The following is a 14870-nucleotide window of genomic DNA, read 5'->3' as shown; positions in this document are numbered from 1 at the left end:
TTGTTTATTTAGTCAAATACTATATCGGCATGGGCTCAGATGTTTATTTTACACTTTGCATTATTATCCAAAGCTATTTTCTTTACTTTGTTGTCCAGCTTTGGCCATTAGGCGTTCTTTCACGTGGCTCCCTGGACCTCTGACAGGCACCTAAGTTGCAGGTTGTAGCTGTTGTGGGAGCATTTCCTTGTTTTCTGGCACTACAACATGCTCCAGGCTCATCTTGTATATTTCTTGTCCCAGTCCTACCCATTTCTCCAAGAAGCCCCGGTTCCTTTATTGGAGAATGGCCTTAGAAGCCAAGACCAGGAATCTAGTGTGTGTTCATGCTCCTAACTTTTTTAGCTGACAAGCAAGGAAATACGTGTGTATGCTAACCCTTGGAAACGCCATCTCTATACTTATTTCCATGTGCAACCATCCATATCTATATTAAATATGAGTTCATAGTGATGTCTCTAGTTCTAATCCATTTCCACATGCATTTTTCTAGCCACTTCCCCTTCCTCATCTGTAACCTTGCACTTCAACAGTGAGAAAGCTGGCTCCCACCATCTGCCATTCATTTACTTAATTGTTCAATTCTCGCATACATGTATAGTGATACCAAAATTGTTAAACTGTAGACCCATGGGAAACAACTTTACCAATTGTGGTATTATGTACAGTTTCCTTTGCCTTTAGTTTTATAGATTCTATACGTTTCCAACGTTATTTAAGTCAGTATCTTTTATCCCTACCCCCTTCAGTGAGGTTGTTTCACACACTTACGTACATGTAATTAGATTGTTTTGTCACATTTTGTATTCCACCCTGAGTTCCTCTGACCTCCTAAGTGATTATTTATTTATACAGAATAAAACAACATGAGTTTATTCTGGACAAGGAGTGTGGTGGGGATAAGAAGAGGAGAAGCCACTGATGAAACTTGAAGGGAAACAAAACAATTTAAAGGTTACCTAAGCTTCTGTCTAAAATAGGCTTAAAAGAGAAATTTATTGAAAATTACCATAATTCATTTATTTTTAAAATGTATTGAAATCTTTGCATACAGTAAGGGACATGGTAACAATCAGATGTAAGAAATGTAGCTCTTTTTTACAATTAGACATGGATTTTTCTAGGAGCTTTCAGTAACTTTACTCAATTTTCCTACTTGTAAAATGAGAATTAAAAGTTTCTCATCTAGGACTAAGAATTTATGGTAGGTACACTGATAGTATTCTGCATTCAAAGGTAAAAATGTAACAACTATTTACGTTTTAATTAAAGGAAATAAGCTCCACCCAGTTATATTTTTCACATAATTGTGAAATTTTATATTTTCACACAATTATATTCATAAAGCATTGCAACCCTGATAAGTACTATTCACTCATATCACTAAGGAATTATTTCTGTCTAGCAATTAGAGATCCCTTGGGCATTTTAAAGTCCTTAACGTATCCAAACAGTTATCAGTATATACCTAGATATATTCTTAAGCATGTGGTAGAATTTACAAAGGTTTGGTGGCCATTCATGCAAGATAATCTTAAATAACCCCCCCCCAAAAAAAAAAAAAAACAGTGGGAGAAAAAACATATTTTGAGGGTTTAAAAAAACACAAAACAACTTGTTATCCTTGTACAACTGCATAAATGCCATTTCTGTACTAAAATATAACCACAAACTTCCAAGGATACAGTTTAAACTCTTGCTGTGATCATGCATTTTATTAAATTATCAGAATTTATCAAGAATCAATTCACCAAGTCAGCCTTTGCAGGAGCCAGTTGTGCCCAAGGACCTCTTTAGTTTCTTTATGGAAACCAGCATTTATTCATTCCTAGTCAACACTTTACATGTAATGCAATTCACAAGTCTGCTCTCCTTGCAGTGAGCACTGAGAAGACAGACATGTTTGAGGCCATTAATAAGTATTTCTTCTGTCAACAGTTTCTTATTCCCCATTATTCAATTCCAAAAATAGTATTTGTGAATATAAAAACTACAATTTCCTAGTTAAGTATTCAAAGACAATATAGTTAAATCTTATTGAAAACCCATCTTTAATAAGTTCAAAACAACTTTGAAGTCACAATAAGAGCACCTGTTTCTTTCCCCTCCTAGTCTCCCAAGGATATCCAATAAGTTATTCTACAAATAAATCACTATGCTTTTGTACTGATGTAAGTTTGTATCAACCCTGCAATTTCCCAAAGGCTGCCTCAGACTCCCGCAGAAATAAGACAGGAAGTGAACTCATTCCAAGCGGGGGCAGGAGACCAGAGCGGGAGGTAAGATTAGAGGCAAGGAATGGGATAATTAGAGCTCAAAGTCAAACTGATGTTTTAAAAAAATCTAAAAGGCTTTTTGGGGGGTGGTTGGAGAGAGATGGAAGCAGTTTACCAAGACCACTGTCTCCATGAAGGAAGTCCAACGCTACAAAAGAAGGCGCTTAAGCAAGCTCACAGAGATCCATGTTCCTCCAGCCCAGCTCTGCAGGAACTGCCATACTGATTTGTAGTACGTTAGCACAAAGAAATAGTTAAAATAATGAGGGCTCTATAAAGTTTGATTTTAAAATTCTCAAATTCTCAAAATCCTCAACAACTGTTAGAGGAAGGGCAGGAAGAAAAGAACAAATGGCTCCCTACATACATGCCCTGGAAATCGATGCCTATCCGTTTCTTCTCCCCACACTAAAACCAGGGTCTCCCTGGTATCAAACACTACGATTCATGGCCAAGGTGAGTGCGCACTGTCAGCAGGACTGTCACACCCTCACAAACAGACCGTTGGACGGCTTGGGAGGTTCGCATATAAAGTCCAGGGAGGCAGAGCTGCCAAGAGACAGGTGCCATAAGGAAGTCACAGAGCAGAGCTGGCTCTATTTGGAGGCACTTCACACTGACCCAACTTGGCAGCAGTCCACTCCCTCAGGGGAATGAGGGAGCTCTGAGGAAGTCTGTACCCTCCCATCTACAGCACTGCAAGTGGCCAGCAGAGATCTTCACAGAGGGTGAGGCTCAGGATTTAATCATGAGGCTTGCCTTTTAATTCTCCTAACTCAGAAATACGGGGACTGAATAAAGTCATCTCTTCAGCCTGACTTAAGGGAAGTAATCCTATTAAGAGCTGAGCATGCTTGGGAATTTTCCTGCTTCACTGTGGGTCTAAGGATGTGAGGCTGACTGGGTGATGCCACAGATGGAGAGGCAATCTTTGCAGAGTTGGTTCCCTGTCTGAGGGTGTTCCTGCAAAGGCTCATCTCCCAGCGCGTGAGATCAACAGGCAGGGGCTGCGGGGTGCCAGATACCTACCTGCCACTCTGGTCTGAGGTCCATGTAACTGATCGCCCCTGGGGTTTGGTTCTGTACCGTATCCTTATGGCGTGAGGAAAATCAGTAGCTGTCTGAGCCCCTGTCTTCCTGATCTGTAAGCTCCAAGTGTCAGTGTCAAACAGGAGTTCCCCACAGCCAGGAGCCTGGCTGCACCGAGCATAACAGTCTAACTGCTCCCTCCAACGATCGGCAGGCAGAGTCACAAGTTCACGTACAATCTGATTCCTGAGCTCAGAAACAACCGTGAGCTTGGGAGACCTTGTAAATTTTTCAATACCTGGCACAGCAGCAACATCCACCTCCTCAACCTTTAACACAGATAAATCACAGCAGTCCAACACTAGCAAAAAATTCTCACTCCCATGATTCCCTGTGTCACAGCAGTGCTTCGAGCTAGAAATCCCATAAGTCTGTTCCTGGTTGTCATGGTTACCATCTTTACCAGAAGTATCTCTTTCACCTTTACCACAAATTGCAAAATCATTGTATCCCATTTTAGATAAGGAGGTCCTTGTATCTGCCACAGGAACATGGCAGGGTTCCGGCTTCCTAAATTTGCAGGCTTCATTTGACTCTGATCGGCAGGCTTCCTCAGTGGAACCACTCTTTTTCCTGGATCTGTTTCCAGACTCTAAGAAAAGCACTAAGGTGCCATCGATGGTTTGACTGTCAAAATCCACATCTAAATCCAGTACATAGTGCTTCACAAGTATGTGGCTGGTGTTGGCCATGAGAGGCAGGTCATCTCGAGAAGGGTCCAGCTTTGTGTCCATGGTGTAGGCTGTTGAGAGCTTTGTTAAACTCTCAGAAGGGGCTTCCTATCTGCCTTAATCATTCGGAATCGTAAATGGCTGTCTGTCCAAAAAAACCCCACACAAAACACTCTGATTCACAGATTATGGTTCCACAACCTTCAGTCCCCTGCCAAAGAAGAAAAACACAATTAGACAAAATTCCGAGACCCTAAATGCTCCTGCAGCCACTGCTCCTTCAAAATGACTACCTCCTTACATGATCCCCCAGTGTGGGAGAAGCTCATGGCAAGCAGGCAGAAGAATCTTTGTGACTGGCATCAAAGAAAGCTGCATTATGGGTTTCTAAAAATCTTTCAATTACCAATGGAATGGAAGGGGCTTCCACAAAGCCAGAAGAATCCTGCTCCAGACTTGAATAGTCCTTGTTTGGGAAAAGAGCAATTGTTATGCAAAAGCATAACAGCATCACTGTACCTCTTGTTTTAAAATATATTAAATGTATCATTTCTAATTTTGTGGATCAAAAGATAAGTGATTATTTCTCTGCTGTGGTTCTAACTAACAAATGTGAATGAAGGCTAAATGGCCTCATACATTTTATTCTTTGAGAGTAATAATTTAATACATATAATGCAACTCCAGGGATTAATGTACTTTTCACATTAGGACTGCTCTCATATCAGCACTTCCAGTAAATTACAGGAAAATGAGCCAATTTACCAGGAGTGCATTCTAAGTATTCCTCTGAGATTGTTCATGGAGATTTTTCAAATTTATAGTTAAATACTTAAGGTATATCATTACATCTTAATAGCTGAAAACCCATTAACATTCTGGATAATAGCCTTCTTGTGGCAAACAAAAAGGTCTTCTCATTTGAAAAAAAAAAAGTATGCAAATACCTATAAAAAAAGGAAGGAGAGAAATTAAAATGTAGAAACAGATGTTGCTATAAAATGCCCAAATTCTTCATAAAAGTTCTGAATCAAAATGTATTCTTATTTTATAATAGCAATCCAGTTAAAAGAAAAATTTTTTGAAATTATTTCAGGCCCTGTTGTGTACCTAATTTGTTTCAGCATATGCTCTTTATTATTATACTTTTACCAAAAATGGAAAAATAAGTAAAAACTCAAGCAGAGTAGTTATATTTAAAATAATTTTTGTATTTATAAATATCAGGAGGTATTTTTTTATCAACTACAAAAATTAGTTGCTTGACTTTTCAAGTAAAATTGAGCCTTGCCTTGTTTATTCTGTTTAACTCCTCCTCACTTCCCTTCTGACCTTCTTCATGTCTACTAGACTCTTATTTCCCTTCCCTCCAAAATCTCATTCCAGCAATCAACGCCTTTGACTTTTCATTGTCCACCTCTCCACAGGCTATTCCCTCATGAAAATCTCACCCAGCCTTAAGAGACCTGGCTTCCTGCAGCCTTGCACAATCTGTTTTTATGCTATTTTTCTGGTCACGGAGACCACACTTCTTTTGCATCCTTGACCTGTAGCCAAGGGCCTGCTCAACACAGTACTCCCTGAAGAGGACACCACACCTCCTTGCTTTCTGGATTAAGCAATGTGCCATAACTGGAGTGCTCCTGGCTTCCACCTCCCATACCCACCTGCCAAATTCTATTCTCTCTCCACAACCAGTTCAAGTGCAATCCCCTCCCAAAATTCCACCCCGCTCCCTGCTATTTCTCTCCCCACCGAACTGTACATGTTAACATACATTTTGACTTTTAAGAGTAAGAGAAATTGAGAGAAATCAGAGATGCAAAGAAAAATCTGAGATTACTTCATGGGAAAGCTGGTACTTCCCTTGGTCCTAGAAAAGTCAATAGGCAAAGGAAGTAAGCCAGGGTATTTTTTCTTTTCTCCGTGAAAGCGACTGAACTTGTGACTCAAAGAAAAATAATCTATAATAATAAAAGCATAATATGCAAATCGACCGAACGGCCAAACAGCAGAACGACTGTCTGGACCACCATGCTATGACACGCACTGGTGCCAGGCCAGCCAAGGCAGGTGCAATGTGATTGGCCGGGGGCCCCGCCATTGCCCCATGACTGCCCCACAGAAGGAGGCCCAGGCCACTGGCCAGCGGGGGCTCTGCCTTCGATCGCCCCGCAGAGAGAGGCCCAGGCTACCTGGTCGGCGGTGCTGCGGCGGGTGGGCTGGGCCTCCCTCTGCAGGGAAATCGATCATGGGGCTCCCAGACTACAAGAGGACACAGGCCAGGCTGAGGGACCCCCCCCCCCCCCCACCGCGACAGTGCACCCGGCCTCCAACCTTCAATAAAGCCACTGGCTATATCTATGTAATGAAAACACACGGATGTTAAAAAATTCATCCTGCTGGTATTTGGGGCTGCTACCATGTAGTATTTTGAGCTCTTTAAAAAAATGTTCAATAAAATAAAAATCCTGAATACACACACACACACACACACACACACACACACAAAAGGAAAAGCTGAATCAGCTGAGATAAGGGTTAACTTAGTAGCTATCTAAACTATCATATTTACAGAAGTATAGTTTCACATTTGTAATAATACTGACATAACCATAAATTGGCCAACCCTAACAGATTCATTTATTTCTGAAAATTAATATAACGTAAGAATAAAATATATTCCATAGAGCAGTTTTCACCACTTTGTCCCTAGTGGCAAAGAACAAGCCTACCTTTGAGTTCTATCTATCCATGCCTGCTAACATCATCTTGTTTGCCATCCTAACTGGCAATCCTTTGGTCCTCTTCAGTGGATTCTTGATTACATTCCCCATAGATACAATTCTAAATCTTTTCTTCTTTTAATTTTCCAATTCCACGCCTGCTGAATCATTCTCAGATAATTATCTGGCCTCCTACTTGACTGAGATGATTTTGAATCTCTGAAGCTCCATCATGCCTCAAAGATCTCTAGTTCTGCACAGCTATTGCCTTCTTCTGAATCAGAGGAAACAATAGCTCTTCTCACCAAAGCTAGTTCCCCTCCCCTGGAATCCCAGCATTTGGGGGGTGAGAGGGCCAAATAAATAGCACTCTTCTTCGTCTTCTGATTTCTAATCATACTGAGAAATGAGATAAGGATATGCAGAGGGAGACCAAAATATCACCAGTTTTACTGATGAAGGCTAAACTAAATAATATGGTTTAGCGTGAGAGCCAAAGACACCTGCAAACCAAAGCCCCAAACTCGATAGATTTACCCATAGGGTCCTGGGCAATGCTGGCTCAGGTCAAAGCTCCCAGACAGGAGGTACCCTCTCGGTAAGACAGGGGTGGGAGAAGTAAGGAGAACAGCCCTCTGTGGTTAGGATTGATGTCCAGAAGCAAATTGAAGAAGCTGAGCTGAGCAGAGCACACCCAGTTCCTTCTTCCCAAAATTACCAGAATGTCGCTATACGTCCTTGCAGGTAGAAGTGACCGAGGTATGTTACAGTAATGAAGAAGAAAACAAGAAAGGAAACATCAGCTATGGGAAAGAAGTGTTCCCCCCAACATCACCATCTTCCGTGAATTTGTAATCTTGTTTCATTTGACATTTTTCTCTTGCCAACGTTTTGTCCCTTTCCATGTCTCCATCCTATTCCCAATGTTTCAACCACCCCAGGGCTGCCATCTTTAAAAACATACATAGCAATATCTATACAAATAAAAGGGTAATATGCAAATGGTTGGGACGCCCTCACGCATAACGACCAATCAGCAGGACGTTGTGTGCACAACAGGTGCAGGTGGGGGGGACTTGCAGCGTTGGGGACTTGCGTCACACCATCACAATTCATCACCAGAAGGCCTGGGGCCCATCAGAGGCCTCCAAACAGCTCCGCCCGGGGTGTGGAGGCCTCCGCATGGCCTGGTCCGGGGGAGGGGCCCAGCAGCCTGGAGGTGGGGACCGGCAGAGGCCTCCAAGCAGCGAGGCCTGGGGGTCCCATGGCTCTGTGCGTCGTGGAGGAAGGACCCATGGCTCTGCCTACCTCTTTGGGGCAATTCATCAAGGATCCCTGGATGGGTGGGCGGGGACTACCTCTTTGGGGCAATGGATCATGGGGCTCCCACACTGTGACAGGGCACAGACCAGGCTGCGGGAACCCCAACCACCCCAAGTGCATGATTTTCATGCACTGGGCCACTAGTCCTATATAATAAAGAGGTAATATGCAAATTGACCATCACTCCAACACACAATATGGTTGCCCCCATGTGGACACAAGATGGCCACCACAAGATGGCTGACAGGGAAGGGCAGTTGTGGGCAATCAGGCCTGCAGGGGAGGGCAGTTGGTGGGGGGGACCAGGCCTGCAGGGGAGGGCATTTGGGGGGAACCAGGCCTCCAGGGGAGGGCAGTTGGGGGGGGGGGGGGACCAGGTCACAGGGGAGGGCAGTTAGGGGCGACCAGGCTGGCAAGGGAGGGCAGTTAGAGGTGATCAGGCCAGCAGGGGAGGGCAGTTTCGGAGAACCAGGCCTGCAGAGGAGGGCAGTTGGAGGCATCCAGGCCAGCAGGGGAGGGCAGTTAGGGGCAACCAGGCCTGCAGGGGAGGGCAGTTGGAGGCATCCAGGCCAGCAGGGAAGGGCAGTTAGGGGCGACCAGGCTTGCAGGGGAGGGCAGTTGGAAGCAACCAGGCCTGCAGGGAGGGCAGTTAGGGGTGATCAGACCTGCAGGGGAGGGCAGTTAGGGGGGACCAGGCCTGCAGGGGAGGGCAGTTGGGGGGGACAAGACCTGTGGGAGAGGGCAGTTGGGAGGGACAAGGCCTGCAGGGGTGGGCAGTTGGGGGGGACCAGGCCTGTAGGAGAGGGCAGTTGGGGGGAACCAGGCCTGCAGGGGAGGGCAGTTGGGGGCAACCATGCCTGCAGGGGGGGGGGGGTAGTTAGTGGTGACCAGGCCTGCAGGGGAGGGCAGTTGGGGGGGACCAGGTTGCAGGGGAGGGCAGTTGGGGGCAACTGGGCCAGCAGGAGAGGACAGTTAGGTGCAATCGGGCTGGCAGGGGAGCAGTTAGGCGTCGATCAGGCTGGCAGGGGAGTGGTTAGGGGTTGATCAGGCTGGCATCAGAAGCGGTTAGGGGCAATCAGGCAGGCAAGCAGTTGGGAGCCAGCAGTCCTGGATTGTGAGAGGGTTCCCAGATTGGAGGGGTGCAGACTGGACTGAGGGACACACACACACACACACACACACACACACACCTCATGCACGAATTTCATGCACCGGGCCTCTAGTCTATATATAAAAGTATTATGTTGTACACCTTACACTAATAGAATGTTATATGTCAATTATATTTCAATACAACTGGAAAAAAAAACTGTATTTGGCCCTGTTGCCCATTTTAACTAGTGTTTATTTCATTGAACTTAGGAACTGAAAAATTCCTTAGGGCTCTCTTAGTCCAAATCTCTAGTTTAACAAATGAAGACAGTGGGACCCAGGTAGGTAAAGCAATTTGTGCAAGCTCATCCATTTCCTTTGCTTTTCCACTTGCTGATGCTTTGCCTTGGAATTCTCATCTCCAGCTCTCATGGCCATTTCCTTCACATTGGCCAAGTCATACATCAAATGTCACCTCCTAAGACTTTTCTATATCCCCATTCTAACTTTGTAAATCTTCTTTAAGTTGTATGGACTAGAATCAACCTGTACTGAAATGGCTTTGGGGAAAATAGAATTTTTAAACCAGCCCCAGATGATTCAGAAGACCCCTTCGCCTTTGCATGTTTTCAACCTAAGTTATGTATAATGTGTAAGTCCATTATAACGTGTTGCTTATTACACCTATTTTGTACTTGCCTTAGATTCATGGGTGATCCAAATCTCCCTTTTCTGCAAGTACATAACTCTCACTGACATCAGTCAGGGTCACAGTCCCAAATTTAGGGAAGAACTGAACTGACTGTGGTTACAAACGCGTGTATGTGGCCACGTTGAAAGGCCTCTCTCATCAAATAGTAACCATATTTCTAAGCAGTCTGTTGACTTCAGCACTTTTTGGTATTATTGTGCTCCAATTTAGAATGCCAGCCCATCTCACTGGAGCATTTTTCCATTCTCTGTCATAAACCATAGCATATAAAATTCCCCCTTTTATCAAACCCTATGGTTAGTTTCCAGTGGCTAACCACTGCTGCCTCTAAAATGTGGTGTCTGTTTTAAATGATTGCCTCGGAAACACCATTAAAGGCTTCGAAAAGCAATATTTAATGTACAGCAATATTTTTCTTAAGAAAGGAAGGGAGTAGGAAGAGGATCAAATACTAGACAGAGCAATGGCACAGCAAAAAAACTTCCCTACCACTTTCAATCACCCAAATAGAAATGCACACACTCACAAATGTGTGAAATAGCCTCTGAAGAGCCATTCTGGGTCCCTCCGAAGAAAATATTTCCTTCTCCTTTCAAGCTAATAAAGCAATGTGAAACACTGTCAGGGCCCTAACTCATCCTGCCTCATTTTATAATTACCTCCATCTTCCACAGATCTAGAAACAACTTGGGACTCCCGACTCACCTTTGTGTCCATGGCCATGTTAAGTAGAGTACATTGTACATAGTAGGTGCCCAATAAATATACACAGAATGGATATCTAAGGGCAGTTGTCATTTCAACGTCTAGTTATTTACAGAACAGAGATTCTGGCCTGCACAGTTTCTAGTAGAAAGTTGTTACTTAACAAACATCTTCCTCCAGACAGCTCTCATTTTAATTTCATAGGATATACCTGTACTTCTTTATCCCACATCTGTTTTGTTTTAAGCAATTCGGAAGAAAGGGAGACATTTTTGCATATGTGCTTATTATACAGTATTGAGCACACTGTGAATAGTTTCAAAATATCTAATTCTATAGACTACTTGCACAGGGGAAGACAGCTTGCTGCTCTCCCAGGAGTGCTCATTCTTCCGCACACAGTGACTGCTCTTAATGACGGCCAGCTTACTGCCGAAGCATACTGTTTCTGGACACAACTCCTCACACTCAAATGCATATAGTCATGGGAGCATAGCTTATTGCTGTGAGGTTTGAGAAAATCATTTCAGAATTAGAAGGAATCTTAGAAATGAAACGTATTATTTCATGTTTAGAAATGTCACACTGGTATTCTATAACTTATTTCTTTCACTCGTGGTTTTGAAATATTGCCATGTAGATGCACATAGATTTAGCGTCTTTTCACTGCCATTTAGTGTCCCTGTATGAATATTCCACTATGTATATATTTCCCTGTGTGTGTTGTGTGTTATATGTCATCGAGTAGGCTCCGACTCCAGGTGACCCTATGAATGAGTGATATTCACAATGTCCTGTCCTCAACAGTTCTACTCAGCTCCTGCAGACTCATGCCTATGGCTTATTTTATGGAGTCAATCTAGCTCACTGGCCTTCCTCTTTTCTGGCTGCCTTCGATTTTTCCCAGCATTGTTGTCTTTCCCAAAAAAACACGACCTTTTCATGATGTGCCTGAAGTAGGGCAACTCCAGCAATGTTTGAGGCTTACTTGTTCTAGGACCCACTGTTCATCTTTCTGGCAGTGCAGGGTATCCAGAGAGCTCTCCTCCAACACCATATTTCAAAAGGATCTATTTCCTACTAGAGGCCCAGTGCACGAAATTTGTACACTGGCAGCGTCCCTAGCAGCTGCCGGCTGCTGGCCGGGTACTCCCTCCCTTCCCCTGGCCGCCTGCCACTGCCACTGCCGCGGCCACCGGCCAGAGCCTCCTTCCCTTACCCTGGCCAGCCCCGCTTTTCTGCAAGTGCATAACTCTCACTGACATCAATCAGGGTCACAGTCCCAATTGTCAGGGGACAATTTGCATACTATGCTTTTATTATATAGGATTATATAGGATAAGACTTCTTCACTGTCCAGCTGTCGCATCCATACATAGTGTAATTGGGAATACAAGGGTCTTTAATGATACATCTTTCCTTGTAATGATTTTCCTAATTCTTCTATTGCTGCCATTCTGAGTCTCAGCCTTCTCTTGATTTCTTGGCTGTAGTCTCCATTTAAATTGAAGACTGAATCACGGTAAGCAAAATCTTTAACAATTTCCCTAATGATAGTTAATTTCCTTTAAAATTGTCATTATCACAAATAATGCTGCAATGAACATCTTGTACATGTATCCTGGTGCATGTGTGCAAGTGTTTCCTGGGTAAAACACCCCAAAATTCCATTTTGCCTGATATTAACATTGTCAGGCCTGCTTTCTTTTGGTTTACTTCTCCTTGAAATATCTTTCCTATCCCTTTATTTTTATTTTTTAACTGTGCTGGTTTGTTTTGCATTGGGTGTCTTTTTAAGCAATATTTGGGTGCATCTTAAAAATATAATTATACTTTTGATAACTGAAATGAGTTTATTTACTGTAATAACAGCACTGATCTCTGCCAACTTATTTTTTATCTACCATAATTTTGTTTCTTTGCTTTTACTTTTCTGATTTGGGTTAATTTTTTTCTGAATTCTCTTTTTTTCCTCTGCTGTTTCATAAGCAATACCATCAACTTATTTATTCAATATGCCTATTTAAAGTCAAACTCTAGTAACCTTCTGAACAGTATAATGCAAAGATGCTAGAAAGTTCTAGCACCAGTCTTTTCTCTTCCCCACTCTGTACCAGCTTCCATATTATTGTTGCTAATATCCTACTATCACGTTTTTAGCCTTCATCCAACTTTGAAAAAAACACACTCAATACTGACTTTTATTTGTTCCCCAGCTTCCTTACTCAGGACTGATAGAGACATCCCACTCCTTCCTTCAGGGTTCAGTTTTGTTCTAATTACTATTGCTACATGACAAATTAAGCCAAAACTTTATATCTTCAAATAGCAACCATTTTATTATAACCTGTGGGTCAGGAATTTGAGTAACACTCCACTGGGCCATTCTTCTGAATCTTATAAATCTGCCATGGAACAGTGGTCCTCAGCTGGAGGATGGGCTTGTCTGACAGCCAGAGTGGCTGTGCAAAGCCTCTCTGACATGGAGGCTCAGAAGAGTTGACCATCTTATATGGCAGCTGGCGGCCACCAGAGCAAGTGTCCCAAAGAACCAGTTGAAAGCTGAATGGGAACCTTTCTGATCTAGCCTCAAAAGTCAATGTGGTATCACTTTCACCACATTCTATTGGTTTCAAAAGAGTTATATGGCCAGTCCAGATGCAAGGAGAGGGACTTCAACTCCATCTCTTGATGGGGGAGTAGTTAGGTCACATTGGAGAAGAGCATGTGAGATGGTAGCTGTTGTTATGGCCATTTTTGGAAAATACAATCTGTCACAATTTCCTTTTTACTTAAATATATATTTAGTAATTCTTTCAGAAGGAGTCTATAAACAGTAAACTTTTTCAACACTTGTAAGTTTGAAAATGACGTTATTACATCCTCACTATTGAATGATCACTTTTAGGCGGACAGTTATGTTTACTTAGCACTTTATATATATACTAGAGGCCCTGTGCACGAAATTTGTGCAGGGGGGGGGGTGTCCCTCAGCCCAGCCTGCACACTCTCCAATCTGGACCCCTTGAGGGATGTCTGACCCCTTGAGGAATGTCCACCGGGATCGGGCCTAAACGGGCAGTCAGACATCCCTCTCACAATCCAGGGCTGCTAGCTCCCAAACCCTCGCCTGCCTCTGCCTGATTGCCCCTAACCGCTTCTGCCTGCCAGCCTGATCACCCCCTAACCACTCCACTGCCAGCCTGATCGACACCTAACTGCTCCCCCGCCTGCCCGATTGCCCCTAACTGCCTTCCCCTACCGGCCTGGTCACCCCTAACTGCCTTCCCCTGCCAGTCTGGTTGCCCCCAACTCCTCTCCTGCAGGCCTGGTCCTCCCACCCCCAACTGCCCTCTCTTGCTGGCCTGGTCTCCCCCAACTGCCCTCCTCTGCTGACCCGGTCATCCCTAACTGCCCTCCCTGGTGGCCTGATCGCCCACAACTGCCCTCCTTTGCAGACCTGGTCACCCCCAACTGCCCTCCTCTGCCGGCCCGGTCACCCCTAACTGCCCTCCCTGCTGGCCTGATTGCCCACAACTGCCCTCCCCTGCAGGCCTGGTCCCCCCCAACTGCCCTCCCCTGCAGGCCTGGTCCCCCCCCTCAACTGCCCTCCACTGCAGGCCTGGTCCCCCTGAACTGCCCTCCCCTGTAGGCCTGGTCCCCCCCAACTGCTCTCCCCTGCAGGCCTGGGTCCCCCTAACTGCCATCCCCTGCTGGCCTGGTCCCCCCCAACTTCCTTCCCCTGCAGGGCTGAGTCCCCCCCAACTGCCCTCCTCTGCAGGCCTGGGTCACCCAGAACTGTCCTCCCCTGCAGGCCTAGTCCCCCCCAACTGCCCTCCCCTGCATGGCTGGGTCCCCCCCAACTGCCCTCCCTTGCTGGCCTGGTCTCCCCCAACTGCCCTCCTCTGTCGGCCTGGTAACAACCAACTGCCCACAACTGCCCTCCCCTGCCAGCCATCTTGTGGAGGCCATCTTGTGTCCACATGGGGGTGGCCATCTTGTGTCTTGGAGTGATGGTCAATTTGCATATTACTCTTTTATTAGATAGGATATATTTGCTATATTCTGACATCTCCTTTTGCTAATAAGAAGTTTGTTATGAATGAAAAGGATAACTCAGCAAAGAAATAGAAATTACTATTTAAAAAATGAAATTCTAGAACTGAAGAATATGGTATTTGAAATTTAAAAATTCACTGTTTATTAGCAGAATAAAGATTATAGAAGACAGAGTAAGTGAACTTGAAAATATTTATAGAGAAATTATACAATCTGA

The 14870-nt window shown here is 44.4% G+C and overlaps 1 protein-coding gene across 10 annotated transcripts in view; it reads right to left on the bottom strand.

Moving 5' to 3' along the window:
* Window positions 1-14870, bottom strand: part of AOPEP (aminopeptidase O (putative)) — a 353107-nt gene that overhangs the window by 299371 nt on the left and 38866 nt on the right. For 9 of the 10 annotated variants that reach the window (XR_013814460.1, XR_013814461.1, XR_013814462.1 and 6 more), the window contains exon 2: window positions 3306-4247. The exons of the other annotated variant lie outside the window; for it this stretch is intronic. Coding sequence is in view for 6 of the 9 variants with exons in the window: in XM_079789821.1 (XP_079645947.1) it covers window positions 3306-4099 (794 nt within the window). In the remaining 3 variants the exon portion in view is untranslated. The remainder of the gene's footprint in view (window positions 1-3305; window positions 4248-14870) is intronic. 10 annotated transcript variants of the gene reach the window in all.

Source organism: Cnephaeus nilssonii (assembly GCF_951640355.1).
Source record: "Cnephaeus nilssonii genome assembly, chromosome: 14".
Lineage (NCBI taxonomy): Eukaryota > Metazoa > Chordata > Mammalia > Chiroptera > Vespertilionidae > Cnephaeus > Cnephaeus nilssonii.
The sequence above is the reverse complement of the archived record's forward strand: the minus strand, read 5'-3'. Positions and strand labels throughout refer to the sequence as shown.